This window comes from Bipolaris maydis, assembly GCF_028858645.1.
Source record: "Bipolaris maydis strain C4 unplaced genomic scaffold PSV08scaffold_3, whole genome shotgun sequence".
NCBI classification, from domain to species: Eukaryota; Fungi; Ascomycota; class Dothideomycetes; order Pleosporales; family Pleosporaceae; genus Bipolaris; species Bipolaris maydis.
Genome location: NW_027093859.1, coordinates 1,075,559 through 1,094,096, shown reverse-complemented (window position 1 = coordinate 1,094,096; position 18,538 = coordinate 1,075,559). Strand labels below are relative to the sequence as shown.

The following is an 18,538-nucleotide window of genomic DNA, read 5'->3' as shown; positions in this document are numbered from 1 at the left end:
ACATGGAATATATCAACTATGCCCCGTCTCTTCCATGTTCTTGTCTGCGATACATACTAGAATACTACAACATCACCCATCCAAGCACCAAACAACCACATCCCCTACCCTCCTCCAATCATCATGAAAATGCGAATTAAACCCCCTCCAACACTCCTGATACCTGGACCCAGCCAAGTGCTCTTTCAAAACACCTTCCAGCTGTTCAAAAAAGACGAGATTCTGCGGCCACTCACGGCGATACTTGCGTTTAAACTTTGGATCCTGGCGCATCCAATGCTGACCCGATCTACTCCCTACATCCCTCACCGTCTCAACATCTTCCATGTTGGCTTTGAGCCAGGCCGCAGGGCCAGGACGGATGTAGAACTCATCTGCCTCGTCGAGGTAGGCGGAGCGGTCTGCGAGGGGGATGTGAATAGGGGGTTCGCAGGTCAAGGCCCAAGCGGAGATTTCAGGGTAGACGAGGTGGGAGCGCCAGGGCGTGGAGTGGCAGGGCATGAGGAAAGCGACAGTGGTGTTGGCGATGGTGTTGACGCGGGAGTCCTGGTGGGAAGAAGACATGGATGATAGCGTATTGCGCGTTTCATGTTTATGGCGGATGTAGCCGAGTACGTCGATGACGCCACGTTGATGGACCTGCGACGCGTAACCGGCTAGAACTATGTTTGCTGCAAGAAGCAGGAGGATAGTGCCTCGTCGCCATGGTGCTGCAGTGTGCGCCGGCAGAAACTGGGTCAGCGGCTGCGCGGATATGACGTGGAGAAAAGGCAGAACGGGGTACAGGAAGCGGACTTCCTTGTGTGAGATTAGACTTAGCGTCACGGTCATGATGATGGTCGTCCATGATAGACGGGTTAGGATACGACGGCCTACAGTGATGTCTTGGTTTTGAGGCTGTAGTGATTGCCATAAGCCGACTATGGCAAACGGGAGTGCCGTGGTTAGCAGCAACGGCAAACCCTCGGTGAAATAGTAGTCAGCACGATTCTTGCCGTAGAAAACGGCTAGAGACTGGGCAATGTTAAAGTAGAGGAACCGGAGAGACGGAATGGTCCAGACCCCGTAATACAGGCGGTCGGATGCGAAGGAGACAAGGAAGACAACGCAGCTTTGTATCGTCAGTTTCCATGTTTGATCTGCTGACTTTCTCTTTTTTTTCATATGCGTAATAGCATGTGGGGAGAGAGACGGACGGAAAGCATGCGTGCATGGCCTGTCACGAACAAAGACCTTGTACTACTACTACTACTACAAGGGCGCCGCGGATGCAGGGAGGACAAGAACGTACCCACAGAGCAAGGTTTCGCGGACCAGCACATACCGCAACGTCTGAGAAGCTTGCCATAGCGTTGGAAGAGCTACGGATATCCAGATGAGAGCATTGGTGGGCCGGAGAATGCATGCAAGTGCAGCCAGTAGTAGGGACAGACGCAACCTGCACGAGCATGAGTCTAACGCGACTAAAGAGGGGGGGGGGGGGGGAGTTGCGGCGCCCAGAAAGGGATTTTCTTAATGCCACGGCTTACTGGGAGAGGGAGCTGAGATGGGGATGTGAATGCTGCGCTTTAGCACTAGGATCCACTTGCCTGGTGTCCGTTGTACCCTGCCAAGGCCAGTGGTAGATGGCAATGGAGGTAATGGTAGTCTCGAGGCAATTGGACAGGGTCCGGGTAGCGCAGAACCATTGCCAGGGGCTGCAGACAGACAATGCAAGCTAAGACGGGGAGCAACAAGAGAATGTTAGAAAAGGGCAAAGAGCAGTTGGGGGGCTTGGAGATTGCAGGAGCATTGGCGTACAGCAGCAAGGGCAGTACGGCTGCCACGACCGTACACTTTTCCGGCGAGTTTCCATGTGTAGCAGTCGAGCAAGGCTGCGGAGACGGCCTGGGTAACTTTCGGCGCCACTAGGAGGATCTCGGCTTTAGCTGGTAAGCTCAATCCACTGGCTTGAGCGACATGTGCCACGACACGATAGACGGCTGCAAATAGCGCTGGGTGCAGGGAAGAGCGCAAGCGGCTTGTCCACTCCTGCTCATATGGTGAGACTGCAGCCGAGTATGTGCAAAGTGTATATGTATATATCATGTACGTGCGGAGAGGGATGGTGGGGGTTATGGTGAGGGGAGGGTGGAAAGACGACGGGGGGAGGGGGCGGAAGTTTACCCAAGTGATCCAGGCATTGCTGGCGTCGCCAAAGGCTAGCTGCCAGGCAGGCTCGAGAGACTGGAAGAACTCATCTGGCTGGAAAAAGGTGTGCAAGGCCAAAGCGTTTGTGAGGCGGAAGGCAAGCAGCAGAGCCAGAATAGGTGGCGCCGAGTCACGATAGCTGGTAGGAAGATTCCGTGGTGGAGCACCAGTCCCGCTCGGATTCGTGTCGCCTGCGGAGTCGGTGATGGAGGGCATTGGGCAATCAGAAGGGTCGAGCACAAGCGCGAAGCGAAGGTAGGCGAACTGAAGGGGAGGGTGAGGTGGCCGGCAGAGAGAGCGATGTGATGCCGGCCGACTAGCGCAGCTTGGCGCAATGCACACACCGGCGGGACTTGTCATGGATTGGGTGGTTGTGGTGTCGAGTGCAGAAAATTGAGGGTGAGAGCCTTACCGGATTAGGACTTTCACGATGATTGCTGAGGAGGCGGGCGGCGCCTAGACTGGCCTTCATCTGGCCGGGTCCTTTTTTTTCCCTCGCAGCATGCACTGCAGGGCGACTGTGCTCAGACAGAGGCCCGTGACGGTGAGGATTAGCACCAGGTGACCATATTGGATGATTTTTGGGATTTTTTGGTCTGCAGGCGGTCTGGAAAAGGACACTGCATGCAGCAAGAGGTTGCGTAAGGGAGAATTGGAGTGGACACGAAGCAAGCGGAGGTGAGGTGAGCAGTGCAAGCGGTGGAAGGGGTGGGGATGGGGATGGGGATGGGGATGGGGACTAGTCAAGGCGACACCGGACGAGGGCGGCGGTTCTATTGCAAATTCTACGCGTCGAGAAGCACAGGGGAGGAGTGGACAAGGCGGGTGTTGTAGGGCAAGACAGCGCTAGGGGTGTGTGTGTATGTGAGTACATGTGTATGTGCGCATGTACATATGTACGTATGTACGTATGTATGTATGTAGGTATGGAAGGATGTATGTAGGCAGGCAGATATGTATAGTATGGCGTAGATAAGATGCGGGTGGGTACTGAGGAGGGGTGGGCCAATGGCGGCGGAGCAGACAGTTGAGGCAGGGAGGCAGCGGGAGCGAAGAAGCAAACAAGTCGTCGATGCAGCAGCAGGCGTCGCAGCGAGGGCGACACAGTGCCTGGTGCGGCGACGAGGGTAAATCTGGGGAAGGGCGTGTGCTGGAGAGTCGGGCTCGTGGTTGTGGCTCTTATCGCGCTTCATCGTCTAATGCGGCCTGATGCAGCAACCGTCGATGCCGAACCCCGCCCCTCAGCACCGCGGCCGGCCAAGGCTTGTTGAGGACAGGCCTGGAGGAGCCAGTGAACGCCTCGGCCCATGCACCCTCACTGCACTGCCCATACCCGTTGGCGTCGCCTGCATCCTAGCGCCATGTACGTGATGGCCTGCCCGGGCGCAGCCTGGTGCTCCACGCCGAGCGTGAGTGTGTGTGAGTGTGTGTGAGGGCTGAGGGCGGGTGTGGGTGGTGAGAGAGTAGCATGTATGTAGTATTAGTGTGTGGTAGACAGAGAGCGGCTGTGCGCACGCGTCGTCTGCCTCGCACCCCCCAAGCAGGCCAAATCAATGGCGGCCCGTATCGCAGCAGCCCTGGCCTCAACAAAGCCGGTCGAGGAGCTGAAGCTGGGCCTGGCCATGAATACGTACATACACCACGATCGTCGTCCATTCACCCAACTCGCCCCCTCCACCCTCCACCACCACCCGCACTGGCGCCGACTCGCCCTGACCCTCGCCCTCGTCGTCGAGCCCTAGCCTGTCCGGCATCGCCTATCCTTTGCGCGATAGTGTCCCCACCTGTGTCGCCAGTGCACGCCCCCCGGCCTGTCTCTCCCGCCCTCTGAGCGTCATCCATGGGCCCCGAAATACCAGCGACCATCACTTCCCCATTCGGAAAGCCCAACGGAGCCCGTCTTCTGCCTCTCAACTAAACCCATATCCACCCTATCCACCCCTTCTCACCACCTGCCTGCTCCCCCTCAACCACACGGGCCCTCTCTGCTTCTCCGGCACTACCACGCCGCCTGCTGCTGCCCTGCCTCTGGCCCTCCCAGCTGCGCAGCCCCCCCGCGAAATGCCACTCTCCGCCCACGACCTCCGCCTCGACAAAGCGTAAAAAGTGCTGACATGGTTGCACTGCTGCCATAATCTGCACCCATTGAGTAGCAGTCGCCATGCGAGACCCAAATGCGGCTTTGACAGCCCATGGGGACCCGCTCCACGCCGGCGACAAAGGCCCGCCAGAGTCACCCATGTGCGACTCGACCGACGACGACGCGCGCCCGCCCTCTGCACACGACGACCGCACGTCTCCCAGCAATCCACCATCGCCAGATCACCGTGGCCCCGAAACACCAGGCCGTCGCCCCAGAGACCGCTCCCAAGCCCTCGACGTCGACGAGAACGACTGCACCCCCCGCTCCGAAGTACCCTCCGTACCAGACGCCCTCAACGCAGCCCTCCACTCCCACACCCACTCGCTCGACCCTGAACCGTCCTACTTCTCCCCACAGCCCCTCCGCATCTACTCATCGCCCATCCCCCACTCCACACCCGCCTCGTCCAACCCCTCGCCCAGCACAAGCACTCATGCCTCCCACGCCTCCCTGGCCAGTGTCGACGAGACGGCCCCCTCGCCCGCACCCCAACACCCAGACCGCCCTGCCTTTTTGCGAGACATCTCGTCGGTATCCACCGCCAGCAATACCACAGTCCGCGCAAACTCGGTAGACCCCATCTATCCCTTCGCACCCCCCTCGCGCCACCGGGATGGGCCAGTCTATCCCAACCAGTCCTACGCCGCCCTCCACCTCCAAAAGTATCCGCAGCCCTACGTCCCTCCTATCGTGCGCTCCCGCAGCTCACACCCCGCACATGCTACTGCCAACTCGCTGTCCAGCCTCGGCGCTTTTGGCCTCACTTACGACCACGTCCGAGACATTATGGACTCTGGACCCCGTACTGTTGGCAACTCTCCCGTGAGCACGCCAGGCCTCTTCAACCCCACCAACCGCCGCATGTCGCAGGACACTGATGCAACAGACGACGGAACCTACTCAACCCCTTGGCTGCACCACACGCACAGACAAGCCCCCAAGGAGACTCACGTCGCCGACGTACAGGCTGACCCAGTCTCTGGCCGCAAAATTGTAAACCAATACGAAATCATAGATGAACTCGGCCGCGGCGTGCACGGCAAGGTCAAGCTGGGCAAGGACCTAGTGCACGGACGATACGTCGCAATTAAGATCGTCGATCGCTATTCTAAGCGCAGACGCTTGGGCAAGAACAACAGCCACGAGGACAAGATCAAGCGCGAGATAGCCATTCTGAAAAAGGCCCGGCATCCCAACATTGTTAGCTTGCTCGAAGTCATCGACGACCCGGCTAAGAAGAAGGTCTACATCGTACTCGAGCACGTGGAGCTGGGCGAGGTCAAGTGGCGGACGGAAGGCGCCAAGGAAATCTGTCTCGTGGAATGGCGTCGCTTCAAGCGAGAGTCTCAGGGCGTCTTTGACAACGACAGTGCCGCTCGGGAAGATGAGAACATCATCCGCGTGGCCCACCAAAAGCTTGCCCGCCAGCAACGCCGTGCAGCCAAGGAGGCCCATCTCCGCCGCAAGGAAGGAACATCGGACATGGCCTGGAGTCTCGAAATGGGAATGGAGTCTGAAGACGAATACTCGGAGAACGGCCGCGGCTCTCAATCATCCAGCCGCACCGAGGAGCGCCCGTGTAGTCGAAACCAGCACGACGACCACATGGAAACTGCATTCCGATCACCTGAGCCAATGCGCAACTCGTGGGCCGAGGGGCTCGAGGGAACCATGTACGGCCCCTACGACTCAGACTTCACCCGGGGACGCGTCCCGAGCCTCGCTGGTAGCTCCTCGTCTCGCCTGACCGACCCTGACGAGGAGATACCAGACCACTTCAACTATGTTCCCCTCATGACCACTCAAGCCGCCTGGGAAGCCTTCAAAGACACTGTCCTGGGCATAGAGTATCTCCACTATCAAAACGTCATCCATCGCGACATCAAGCCAGCAAACCTTCTCGTCACTCGGGAGCATCGCATCAAGATATCCGACTTTGGTGTCTCGTACTTGGGACGACAAAAGACTGACGAAGTCAATGGCGATCAATCAGAAACTGAGCAACAAGAGGCTGATGAAGCAATCGAACTCGCAAAGACGGTTGGGACTCCCGCCTTCTATGCTCCCGAGCTGTGCCGTACAGAGACTGATGCAGAAACCCCTTCGATTGATGGCGGAATCGACATTTGGGCTCTTGGTGTTACGCTGTACTGCCTCATTTATGGTCGTGTGCCTTTTCACGATACCAACACCTTTACCTTGATGAAGGTCATCAGTGAAGACGAGCCATACATACCGCGATTCCGTTTGAAGCCTGTGGCGGAGCACTCCAACTCGCGGCCAAGCTCGCACGGACGCAACACTCAGCCCACAATGAGTAGCAAGAGAGCTCCGCACGACCTTGAGTACGAGGAGGTGGACGAAAACCTACGTGACCTTTTGCGACGTCTACTGATCAAGGAACCACGATATCGCATCACTATACCAGAGATCAAACGCCATCCATGGGTGCTATCAGGCATTCCCAACCACATCTCCTGGGCCGAGGAAACCGACCCGAGCAGATCGTTCGAAGGCAGGAAAATTCAAATTTCCAAAGAGGATGTCGAAGAGGCCGTTGTCCCTATTGGTTTCGTGGACCGTCTCCGTTTTGCTGCCAAGAAGACATCCGACTTTGTCAAAGGCTTCACGACTCGCAGTTCCGGTTCAAGACGTCGTGCCCAAAGCTCAGCAGCAAATCAGGATACTCCAAGCATAAGCGCAAACTCCTCTAGCAGCACCATCAGCCAAGATGCTCGACCATACGAAGGCAGGCGTGGGAGCCTGGCACCCGGTGCCATTTTGGAGATTCTGACTCGCTCCCGGGAGTCTGAACATCCTCTTTCCCACAGCGTTACTGCTAGTCCAGAGGCAAAGGAGCGGTCCAAGTATTTTGACAGCCCCAGCTCCCGGACTGCATCGCCTGCGCAAATCACTGAGAGTCAGCGACCCCAACTGCAGGACCGTGCACTTTCGTCCATCAACACCATACGCCAATCGGACCTCCAAGGTCGTTCAGGATCGCCGAGCATTCCGCCGGCTTTACCTGGAACCCCCATGGCCCTCGATACCCCTGGGGGCTCACAATTAGGAGGCCTGTTTGGTGGCCTTCCACGCCGCGTGGTCAACAGCATGAGGAGCAGAGATCGGCTAAAGCCCCCAAAAGAACATAGCCGCACGAGGTCAATCGACAGACTGGTTGGATGTGACGATGATGCACATGCTGTCCCAAGCCTTGCAATTAGCACAACTTGTGCTTCAGGCCAAGTCAACCAGCCCGAGGCTCTGAAAGAGACATCGTCACCTATCGCCAGGACCTCGTCTCCTGCCAACTCTGAGACACCGTCTTTTGGTCATATTGATGCCTCGTCGCGGCAATCGTCATTGTCATCATTGTCATCTCGTCTGCGCAGAAACTGGGTGACTGCGAATGATATTGAAGTTGGACCTTCGCTAGGTTCGCTGGGTACATCGCCGGATTCTCGTGCAGTGCCCCATCTGCCCCAACCTAGCGACCGGAGACCTTCCAGCACCATCTCTGTCGCACAAGAACAGTCCGAGGAGGTTTTTGATCGCGCAAAAGACGAGTATCGTCGACGACTTGGGGTAGAGCAGTCCATGGCTCGTGAACGATCAAATTCGGCAGCACAACGGCCTCATTCTTCCCTTGGCCAGGTTGCTTGCCCTCCCAGCCCAGACGATGAGATTCTCTTCAACCGGCAAAGCAACCAAGAGTACTGGCACCGAAACGACCAGTCGTCCGAGAATAGTCCTCTCGGCGGATCAAGCCGTGGCCTTGCTCTTTCATCTTCCGAGGATCAATTTTCTGCAATGTCACAATCTGAATCGAATCCATCCATTCCCTCGGTTGCCTCTGTCGGTTCACCAAGTCAGGGTGGATGCGGCTCGTTCGATGATGACTCTTGGATGACTTCATCGACAGTTCGCTCTTTCCCGAGTAACGAATTCGAGCCTCCAGCTGATGACGCTTCCGGTTATGATGGGGATCATGCAGTTGAAAGCGACGAGGATGATGATAGTGAGGAAGACGGTTTAATGATGGGCTTCTCGAGGAAGAAGGTACCCATGCACAAGGCCAACCGCAGCAACTCGGTTTCGAATGGTGAACTAGCGCGCTCTACTCTACACCTCGGAATGAACTCTCGTCGCCGCTCCACCCGCAGCGGGAGCAACGGGACTGTCAAGAAGATTCCCCCACCAGAGCCCACGCCAGCTCACGACCGCGCATCTGAATCGCAATAAAAGCGCAAAACACAACCGTATACCGACATCTCTACTGTCATCTCCTGTCATAAATTACACGATACCCAAGATCTACCGTTGTACGACTACGCATACGTTTTGAGACCACCCCGTTTCACCCCTCCCAAGTGTACATATACGAATATCATCGCGCAAGCAACATGACATTACCATTGAAACCAACCAAGTGAGGGCGGGCGCAGGGCGTTTTGCACATCAACTTGGGTCGGATAGCATGCATTGGAAGGAGCCTTTTTTTCTTCTTTTAAACTTAAAAAGACGGCGTTCTTTTTTCTTTCCTTCTCTAACCCTTTGTTTGTTCTCTCATCCAATATATCTCATGTTTTTGCTCTGAAATTTCATCTATTCTGTATCTATCTTTTCCTTTGGTTGTGTTTTTGTACCTTCTCAGTTGCGAAGTGGGAGTTTGTCTTTTTTTTCTTGGGTATTGTTAAAGCCGGGGGGGGAGGGGGGAGTGTTGACGATTATGACGATGATGAAGATGAGTTTGTATGCGCTTATGCGCTTGTGCGTGTGTGTGCGTGTGTGCGTGTGTGTGTGTGCGTGTGTGTGTGTGTGTACCTAGGTATCCATTTTTGAACCGGGAATCTTGTTGTTGTTTTTGTCTTTTCATTCCCGATATATGCGCGCGAAACCAGCAAGTTCTTAGCTGTTCCTGCTTGCTATTTTTTATCATATGTTATTGAAAGCATTTGCATGGGCAGGTAGACATTATACACGTGTTTGTGGCGCTGCGATACATTGGGCTGTTTTTTATTCCCTCTTCTTATTAGCCTTTGTTACACTTTGGAAGCCAAGGGAGGGAGGGAGGCGGCGGCGGCGCATCTGCATTTATCGGGTTGATTAAACGCTTGCAAAACGATACTTGATACGAACAAAAATGGCAATTGATGAGCTTCGCCCACCAAAAAGCCTGTTCTCTTCCCCAAACCTGTTACTTACCCTTGCTCCTTTCCTTCCCTACCCTTTTTCCCCCAAGCCCACCCACCCCTCCTCTACTCTACTGCGTATTCTACACACCCATCCCATTCCAGCAACGATCCTCCTCCTCCTCCTCCTCCTCCTCCTCCCCCATTCTTGCATCACAAAAACTTGTTACCTTTTTGGGGGGGAAACCCCCTCCCGACCGACTTTTCTCCACAATAATCAAGACTCCTTGTTAAACCACTAATCCTCCACCGCCGCCGATCCCGCACAATAACCCTTGAACTTACCACTTACTTTGCTTTACTTGTAAAATCCCCCCCCCCCCCTTCCCCAGCTCCAGCCCAGCTCCAGCCCAGCTCCAGCCCAGCTCCAGCCCAGCCCCAGCCCCAGCTCAGCCCGCACGCGCAAGCCGCCCGCGCGCGCACGCCGATCGCCTCCTCCTCCATCCTTTGCGAGAAAAAAACTTTTTTCGTCGATCTAGCGTTGACTTCCCGATATGTAATCCCCCCTTGTTTTTGTTGTGGTTCTTGGCAAAAGTTTTTGATTATTATTATTATTATTTTTGGGTTGAGCTGATTTTTTTTGGAGAGGAAGGGGGTGCCGGGCAAAAGGCCGCAAGGCTGGGCCGAGGGTTTGGGGGGAGGGGGGTTTTTTTTTTGTTGAGGGAGGCGATGGGGGACATGGTGAGGGAGGACATGGGTGGATCGGGGGAGGGAATTGGGTTGTGAGGGTGAGAGGGTGCATTCATTGTCATGATTGAATTTGTTTACTTGGTGTGTTTTTTTTTGCTAACTAACTATCTGTTTACTTAACTCTTTTTTTCATGTGAATACTTTGGGTGTGAGCTGGATGTGGTAGTATATCCGGGGTTGTCGTTATTTTTGTGGGGTGGGAAGTGAGGAGGATTCTTATTTTTTGTTTTACGTGGAGAGGATGTTTGCGGGGTAAGTAAGGTCGAGAATCTGGATTGGAGATGGAAATTATCTTTACGCCACTTTCCCTTTTGTTCTTTGACGAACGAAGAAGTGAAAGTCAGAAAGCGAAAGGGATTGAGGGTTTTTTTGCTTGTTCGGTTACTAAGTTTGGATATGTACGGAATTGCATGTACACCCTTTTGCGAACAAGATTCTCGGCTTTGTTCGAATGGGTACATAGTAGGTTGTACTTTGCTTTGGTCGTGTAAGTATGTAATTGCTATTCGCGCTCGTCTACTGAGAACGGTGGGTGGAGAGTTCGCATCAGAAATTACGTACACAAACGTACGTACAAACACACAGGCACACACACACGTACGCGAGATTGAACAGGCGAAAGCAGAACTTTTCCGATGCGAACCCAAGAAATGTCTGATTGGAATGAGTTACGCCTCGATACAATGCATGCGTATCGACGCGTTGGGAAAACACCCGCATCAAGCATGCAGCCGACTGACATACATGCGTATATACGTGGGTATAGCAAGCAACCTCTGCAAAGCCCCCCGGCAAACTAAACTAGAACAAATACGACTTGCTGTGCCGTACACAGTACAGTTGAGCGCATGCACGCACGACGTCATTTCTCTTTCCCTTGTTATTTTTCACCTCGCCAAAACTGTTTGTTAGTGCTGATTCCCATATGCTGTCGCGATGCGGTTGATCGTGCCAAGCATCGCAGTCGTTTCTCACTGGCATATCAGACCTGTTTATTGGTTCATGGCTTGATGCGGAGTTTTCTCCTTTGCTTTTCGTTCGCTACGGTAACCGAGAGGGCATATGTCGGGGATCGGTGATGATGAGCAGGGGTGGCCTTAGCGTCTGGGGCCAGAATGACGGCTTATTAGTAGCATGGTGATTTGGGCGTTCTTCGGTGTTGGGAGAGCGCGGGAAGGAAGGAATCGGTGGCTTTTTTTTATTGTTTTTCACGACAAAGAAAAAGAGGGCAAGGACGGGTAGGGCTGGTGGCCTGGTTTGCCTAGCTGAAAAGGCGTAATCTGAGTCATCTCGGATTTAATTCACAAGTATTGGGCTTGATTCAAGGGTACAGTGTTCGATGTGAGAAGAAGACTTCTAGATCTAGACACTAGTGGACGGTTGAGCAGGCTTGATCCTTCTTGTTCAATTGCCAACACTGCGGTCAAATGAACACTCTATTGAGGACTCCACTTGCTATGCAGCTACTCTCTTGTATGCTAGCTTCTCGTAGCTGTGCCATTTTTCCCAACATACCTGCACAGCTATATGCATATGTACGTATGTCCATCCTATCCTTTTGTAAATGCCATTGCGTTATCAACCATGCATCTGCACTGCACTGCACAGTCTTACCAATATTTGGGGTACTCCAGACACCTTTCCCAAAGCACCCACGCCTGCATATCGCAGCGCACATCACCTTGCATTTGAGAACATGCAGCGGCATCCTTCTCATATTGGCATCTTACCCCACATATCGGGGCCTGGTTTTCCAGTCACCTTACTCGCACTTGTCACATTAGAATCTTAGCATGGTTCGATATCGCGTGGCAGGTAAGAAGAGTAAGCGACAGTATGCATGACATACGGTTGTGTCTCCCGAGGCCATATACAGTGGATAGTTCTTACCGCCGTTGGACCTATAACCGTGCCCAAACGGCGCCCACGATAAAGAATTGTTAATTACCCAGTGTCACAGCCCCCAATCTGACGGGAAACAAAATCTCGTGTGAACAATTATTTCGGTAACCGCTGCAAACGCCAGCAAACTTCTCAGGTCATGAGCTTGGACAATTTTCCTTTTTCTCCTCACTGGCTTCACTTCTTACCTGTGCTCTAGGCAAGAAGCATCATCCTAGGACAGGTCTGCAGCACTACACATGCATACTTTGGTTCGCAGGCAGCCATCATACAATGCGTGTTCACCACCAAGCCTCGCATGGCGCAAGGCTGATTGGTTCGACTCAAGCCCGGACGCACAAGCCTCTGATAACGCAACACCTATTGATCCAACGCGCTTGACTCTTGACGAATTGGCTAGACCCATTGTCCTGCACTCTCTTTTATGCACATCATAGTTGCGTCAATCACACCGATCATTATCCCCGTCGTCTCGGTTCCTTAGCATCGCTTCGAAGCATCCTTGAAAAAGACTTCACAGATCGGAATATGGTCGGTGCGGCTATAAGGCTGATTCTCGTGTGCATTAGACGGTGAGAGAGTTCGTGATGGAGCAGAAAAGAGTGGAGTTTGGGTGTAGGGACGGACGCGTGCGAGGGAAGATGGAACGATGGGCGGAGCTGGCCGAGAGTAAGCGTCAACGGTGTGACTGTGCATGGGTTTGTGAAATGGCATGATTCTTGCTCGGGTAAGGTGAACCAGGGTCATGAGAAGATAGAGAGTGGCTTATGAATTCGCAAGTCTGAACTTGTGGAGGCGAATGGAAGGTAAACATGCGACCATAGCGTGACCTAGGAAGCTGGGCCCACAGGCAACTGCGTAGGCCGTTACTTCTTCGTCCTGGTGCTTTTGCGTGTGCTTTCAACTGGTGTTTTGACAAGACCCGCTTTACGTTTTGTGCCTTTCTTCGCTGGACCCTTAGTTACTTCCTCTTTACTGTCTTTAGTATCATCAGGCTTGGTCTCTTGCGTTTCTTCTTCTTTGACGGGGGCCTTTTCATCGTCACCAGCTTGGCTCTCCTCCTTCTCCTCTTCTGGCCCAACATCCTTTCCCTCTTTCCCAAGCACCCAAGCCACCTTTTCTATATCTACCGCTCTCACAATTGTTCCAGGAGTGTTATCTGGACTCTTGCCTAGCCTCATCCTCAGCTTCTCTACCCTATCAAGCATCATTTCATATTCCTTGAAATTATACTTGATCTTTCTCTGCCACCCCACGCTTTCCTTGGCTTTGACTTCAGACTCCCAACATGACCAGCGGAACAATTCATCAGAGAAAAACGGAATTTCCTTGGGCCGGAGAACAGAGAGGAGAAGAGACGATGTTGCTGGTCCGATTCCTCTTAAATTAGTTAATATTTTGAGTGCGTGAATGATATTTGATTGCGAGCACTTATCATCCGAAACTGCTGCAAAAGCTTTATGTGTAGCCTCTTCGACTGCTTGTGAAGTATTGCTTTGCACGAGTCCCAGTAGTGCAGGTCGGAATGTGCCATGTTTTCTGCATACGAGCATTAGCAGTGGCGTATAGGAAGTCGGGATAGAGAAACAAACAGTTTCCATTCTACAAGCTTCTCCACCTCTGGTTTCGTGAGATGTTTGTTGCTTCCATTCCTGCTGGCCACGGCCGATGGAATGACATCGTAGCGATGCGCGTCTAGGTCGCGCAGCTTTTCTGGAGCTGTTGTGGGGTAACAAGCAAGGACTTTGTGAAATGACGTGAGACTGATTTTGCTAACGTGAAGTGAAGACATTGTAAGCAGACTTGTTACGTTGAAGATGTGCAGACAAAGAGACAGAGAAATGGCAGTACGCGTTTCGAACGCTGACGCGAGATCACGTGTCAGCCAAGCATGCGAGCCATTAGTTGCTGGTTTATATTTTCGGACATTACACATGGTTACTCGAACACTAGCATTATGAAAAGCAGAGTTTGGTTAAACATTGGAGCCTTTTTTACACGTAATGGGAAACCTAGTGTGAACTACTTTCTCAAATATATGATCGAGCAAGCCTCAAATATTCCTGCTCCCAAAGGCACATTCTTCAGCTTGCTCCTCCGGTAGAATGCGTCAAAGACACACACAATGCCCGCTTGTCCACCATCACTCATGGTCAGTCCTCTCAAAACAGGCTCCATCTGATAACTCATCACTGAATAAAGCTCGTTCAGGAGTATAGAAACAAAATACCACTCCTCGTTAATGCAATCACGAACGACCACCAATGGAAATGCTACATCGTCTTCCTCGGTCGTCCCCTGGGTCGTCCCCGTCCTCGAGTACCACAACCTGAGCCTCTTGTAGGTTTCATTGCAGGACGACCTGGCGGTCTGCCAACAGGCCTTTTTGGGGCGGGAGCGGTTGCGGGAACCTCATCCTCACTCTCTGTGTCCGATAAGTTGATTGGCTGAGCCCTCTTGTTCACAGGAGTAAATTGTGATGGTGGGGCAGTAACATTGGTAGACCCATTGCCGCTGCGATTAGATGATCCGACAATCTTGATCTTCTTTCCATTGAGGCCACTCAGAATCGAGTTGGTATGCTGAGGGGGACCGTTTCGGACGGGTTCTGGGACACTGATTTCGGGTTGTGCCTCGTCTTCAGAGGGCTCATCTTCGGTAGGCAGATCATCAAGAAAACTGTCCATAATTTGATCATCATCGTCCGAGTGGGGAAACAGGGCCATCTTGGCGCGGAGATTTTCCTTGGCATCAAGTGCTGCAGCCTCCCGTGCTTCAGCCTCCGTTGCTTCAGCTGCTTCTTCTATGGTCTCTGCGGCTTCTGTTACAGCTTCTGCGCGTGTCGTGGTCTCATCCACTCTGCGCTGGCGTTCCAAGGCAGTGGCAGCGGCTGTAGCCTGCTGTGCGAGCATAACTGCATCATTGGTCTCGGTATCTTCTTCATGGGTGCCGCCTTCATCGGAATGGTTCCCAGAAACATATTCCACGCTTTCCTGATATAGGTTTGCGGTGGTATTTCCACTGGGTCGGGTGCTAGCATTCTCTTGTGCGGCCATGTTCTGTCGTCGTTCCTTGTGAATTTGGTTGTGTTCCCTGTCTCTTTCGCGGCTGGGTCTTACAGTGCCGTCCCTGAAATTTGGGGGTAGCTCAGTTGGTAGGTCCTCATCACCTTCAGTTCTCCGTGCTAGCCATGTAGACCTACGGTTACGAGGTTGACTGACATATTCCGCCCCATCTTCATCAGCAAACTCCTCATCCGAATCGAGCGTGAACTCTTCGAATCGTTTGGGGCCTCGAGGCCTACCAGGCTTTGCAGAGCCGCTAATCTCTGGGTTGCGCTTCCGTGTCGAGTATGCCTCATCATCCTCTACGCGAACACGATATGTCTTTGCTTCTTTCCCCTTTTCTGCCACAGCACTAGGCTGTTGCATCAAATCCGATTTTAATATCGACTGCATGTCATGTGGCATATCCAATTCCTCAGGAGTACTCTCGCGTACGACTTGTACACGTTCTGGGACCGGTCTTTGGCGGATTCTGTCAAGAAGGCCCGTTGCCAAACACAATTTGACAATCTTTGATTTGCCTTTTATCCTAGCGGTGACTAAGATGAGCCTGTCTTCACGTTTGGCATCCTCGAGTAGCTTCTTCTGCACTTCCTTCTGATATTGTTTTCCAGGTACACTCTTTGGCTGCAGCGATTGCGACTCGTCCCTTTTCTGTTTCCTGACTTTTGTTTTCTTCTGTCGACGATCCTCTACATCATCGTGTCCATCGTGGGTGCGTTTTTGGCCAAGTCGCGGGATCTCACCATCCATGCTAGGTTCGGGGTAGTACAAGTCTCCGTTGGCATCGTGGATTTGAGATGTGCTGGCAATGCCACCGTCGTTATCCTCAACGGGGGAGTAAATGATTCCGTATCTTGTATTAGCATGTTCATCGTCATCAATAAACCGCGCATCGAGTGAAGGATCTATCGACTTATCCATCTCGGCTTGCTGCATTCGGCGTTGCATCGCGTTCTGGGCCATACCATCCTCTTCTCGTAGCCAATTGAGATTCGAGACGCTGAAATCGACAAGGCATTCTACCGAGCGTACATCTGCCACCTTCTTCGTATCATGACCGAGCAAAGTTCCCTTTGGTTCGTAGGGGTACTGCCTGGGATCGCGCCGGCAAGCGCCCGTGTTACAGACTCTCAAGCAATGTGGGCATTTCCAATTATAGGCCTCCATGACACCTACCGGCATCATATCGTGTGCACGGAATAGCGTTCCGTAGCAATATGCCAGATCGCAGCTGGAGCAAAATGCCATTTTCCACTTTGGATGTCGATGTAGGCAGAAATGGCACGATTTATGCTTTGCCAGCCATTGTTTCGACTTTCGGTTCGTGGCCTTTTTGACATTGCCGTACTCATCCACAACAGGTTCCTCATTATCGGATACACTTTCTGGCTGCGGGTTGTTAATGTCGACAAATGGGCGGATCCGCAATTGCTCCTGGCAGACCTGGGCTAGGGTCTTCTTGCCGAGATACCTTCGTTCTTCTTGCAGTGGGAGTGGCGTCTTTTCGTTCACATGGCCATCGATGTTGATGATCTGAGCACGCCATTCTTCGTACTTGCGAATGAGGTCCTTCCATTTCCATTGCTCAACCCATGTGTAGCCCGATTGGCAACCGCAGCTTCGGCCCATGCAGTAACAATCCATGCAAACATCGTAGGGCTCCTCAATTTCAGAACTGAACATGTTCTTGCAAGACTTGCAGCTCAAAAAGCGGTTGAAAATGTTACATCTGCAATACGAACATGTGACATTGCTGTCGTATGCTAGAAACTCTGGGTGTTCCCGTGAATCAGGCGCAAACACTTCTGAGAGAAGGATTTTCTTGTACAGGTCGAAGAGTCGTTTGAAATCCTTCTGAATCTGCTTTACCTTGCTGGAGTGTCGAATCGCTTCAGCTTGCTCGCCGCCTGCCTGGATCTGTGCGCTAGCAATCTTGATCAGATTTGAGTACTTGAGGAGGGTGTAGTATACTATGGCCTTGTTTTTGTATTGTTCATCACGGCAGACGACACGCGAGTTGGGTAGCGCCTCGCTCAGAGCAAGTTCTAGAGTCTCCACAGTTGTGCGGTTCCAGGCAATTTTCATGGTACGAGTGCCACGGTTCCAGACTTGGTGAGGTGCCAGTGGCGGGATCAGGATGAAATCTCCTGGACGCTGCTCTACGACATATGTTCGGAATGGCGCCTTCTTCCAGGCGATGAGTTGTGCAAAATGGTTCTCAACCTCAATATCGTGCCCTAGTATTGACAACCAATACTCTGAGACAACATGGCGGTCTTTGCTCTCTGTCATGAACCAGATGGATGAGCCGGGACGCTCTTGCTTGCCGTCTTCGCCAATGGTGGTGGAAGCATTCACCATGATATTCTGGCCGAGTGACGCGCACATCTCCCGATGAGAAGGTGTGTAGGTGCCTTCATGCCCAATATAACACATGAGATTCTCTGCGCGCATTTCAGGTGGCAAGCTGCTCATGAGGTCTCCGGCTCTTCCAATGCCACGACCTTTGCGCACCCCAAACTCATATGGTGCGCCAGGCCCGTTTACATCGCCTGTGCTTTCATTCAGGTAGAACAATCCAGTAGGAATATGCTCTTTGAGTTTGTCATGCCATACCTGTGGGCAATCTATGTCCTTTAGGTATATCCGTTGTCTCTTTTTGTCTCTGTATCGGTCGGGTTCGTCGAAGAACTGCTCAGTCAACTTGGGCATGTGCTTGAGGTAATGCTTGATAGTGAGAGGAATATTTTCTTGCATCATGAGATTGCGTGCGTTCTCCACTACATCTCTGTTAGCTATGCGCTTATGACCGTCGTAATGTAATCTGTATACCTTTGTCACCATGGTTGTCGCGCAGCCATGAGGGCGTAAAGGTCCAGGGATCCAGTACCTCATCGAAGCCATCGATGACAAGAGGTTTACCGCCTATGATCACATGCAACAAGACGAGTTTCTCAAATGCTTCCATACCGTTGGTCGCAATCATTTCATACGATATGCGATCGACATATTGAAAATTGTCGGCATTCTCTACAAAAGTGCGCACGTCAAAGTCGGGTGGGATGGGTTCGAAAGAAGCCCGGGGGCGCGCAGCTGGCATTGTTGCAGCCGTTCGCTGGCATCCAGGAATCCAGTCGCGAAGTCAGTGGGGTGGTAGAACGTGAGAACAGCAGTCGCTTTTGTGGCACGGTCGGAATTGCAAAACACGGAAAGTTGCGCTAGATCAGCTGTTGCAAGCAGCCATGACCGCAAGGGTTTCAAGAGCAAGTGTCTAGGGAAAAGCACCTCATGTCGGCTTAAGGGTAAGGAAGCAAGTTTGGAAGATGTGGTCGCGAGACGCCTGTCGCGACTTG

At 52.7% G+C, this 18,538-nt stretch overlaps 4 protein-coding genes across 4 annotated transcripts; 1 reads left to right on the top strand and 3 right to left on the bottom strand.

Annotated features, from left to right (window-relative positions):
* Positions 1–72: 72 nt before the first annotated feature.
* On the bottom strand, positions 73–2,406 carry PSV08DRAFT_407876 (glycosyltransferase; the record flags this gene model as incomplete). The annotated part of the gene is made up of 5 exons (XM_014219477.1): positions 73–1,111; positions 1,292–1,438; positions 1,530–1,717; positions 1,801–2,031; positions 2,167–2,406. 5 exons carry the CDS (start codon positions 2,404–2,406, stop codon positions 73–75), a joined length of 1,845 nt encoding a protein of 614 aa, XP_014074952.1.
* Positions 2,407–4,351: 1,945 nt separating this feature from the next.
* PSV08DRAFT_196814 (uncharacterized protein) lies at positions 4,352–8,575 on the top strand (the record flags this gene model as incomplete). The annotated part of the gene is made up of 1 exon (XM_014219478.1): positions 4,352–8,575. The coding sequence occupies one exon, from the start codon at positions 4,352–4,354 to the stop codon at positions 8,573–8,575; it is 4,224 nt and encodes a 1,407-aa protein (XP_014074953.1).
* A 4,404-nt stretch (positions 8,576–12,979) lies between these two features.
* On the bottom strand, positions 12,980–13,923 carry PSV08DRAFT_385970 (uncharacterized protein). The gene is made up of 2 exons (XM_014219479.2): positions 13,710–13,923; positions 12,980–13,656 (listed from the first exon to the last, which is right to left on the bottom strand). The coding sequence occupies exons 1-2, from the start codon at positions 13,907–13,909 to the stop codon at positions 12,984–12,986; spliced, it is 873 nt and encodes a 290-aa protein (XP_014074954.1). The 5' UTR covers positions 13,910–13,923; the 3' UTR covers positions 12,980–12,983.
* Positions 13,924–14,289: 366 nt separating this feature from the next.
* Positions 14,290–18,285, bottom strand: PSV08DRAFT_217542 (uncharacterized protein; the record flags this gene model as incomplete). Its single annotated transcript, XM_014219480.1, has 2 exons — positions 14,290–17,965; positions 18,018–18,285. The coding sequence occupies 2 exons, from the start codon at positions 18,283–18,285 to the stop codon at positions 14,391–14,393; spliced, it is 3,843 nt and encodes a 1,280-aa protein (XP_014074955.1). The 3' UTR covers positions 14,290–14,390.
* Between the last annotated feature and the right edge of the window lie 253 nt (positions 18,286–18,538).

What these genes read in the sequence shown, in the direction of transcription:
- PSV08DRAFT_385970 (XM_014219479.2), bottom strand. Translation starts at nt 13,909, where the DNA reads ATGTCTTCACTTCACGTTAGCAAAATCAGTCTCACGTCATTTCACAAA. An exon ending in AAGCTTGTAGAATGGAAACT is followed by an intron (nt 13,657 to 13,709) that starts GTTTGTTTCTCT and finishes GCTCGTATGCAG; the next exon opens with AAAACATGGCACATTCCGAC.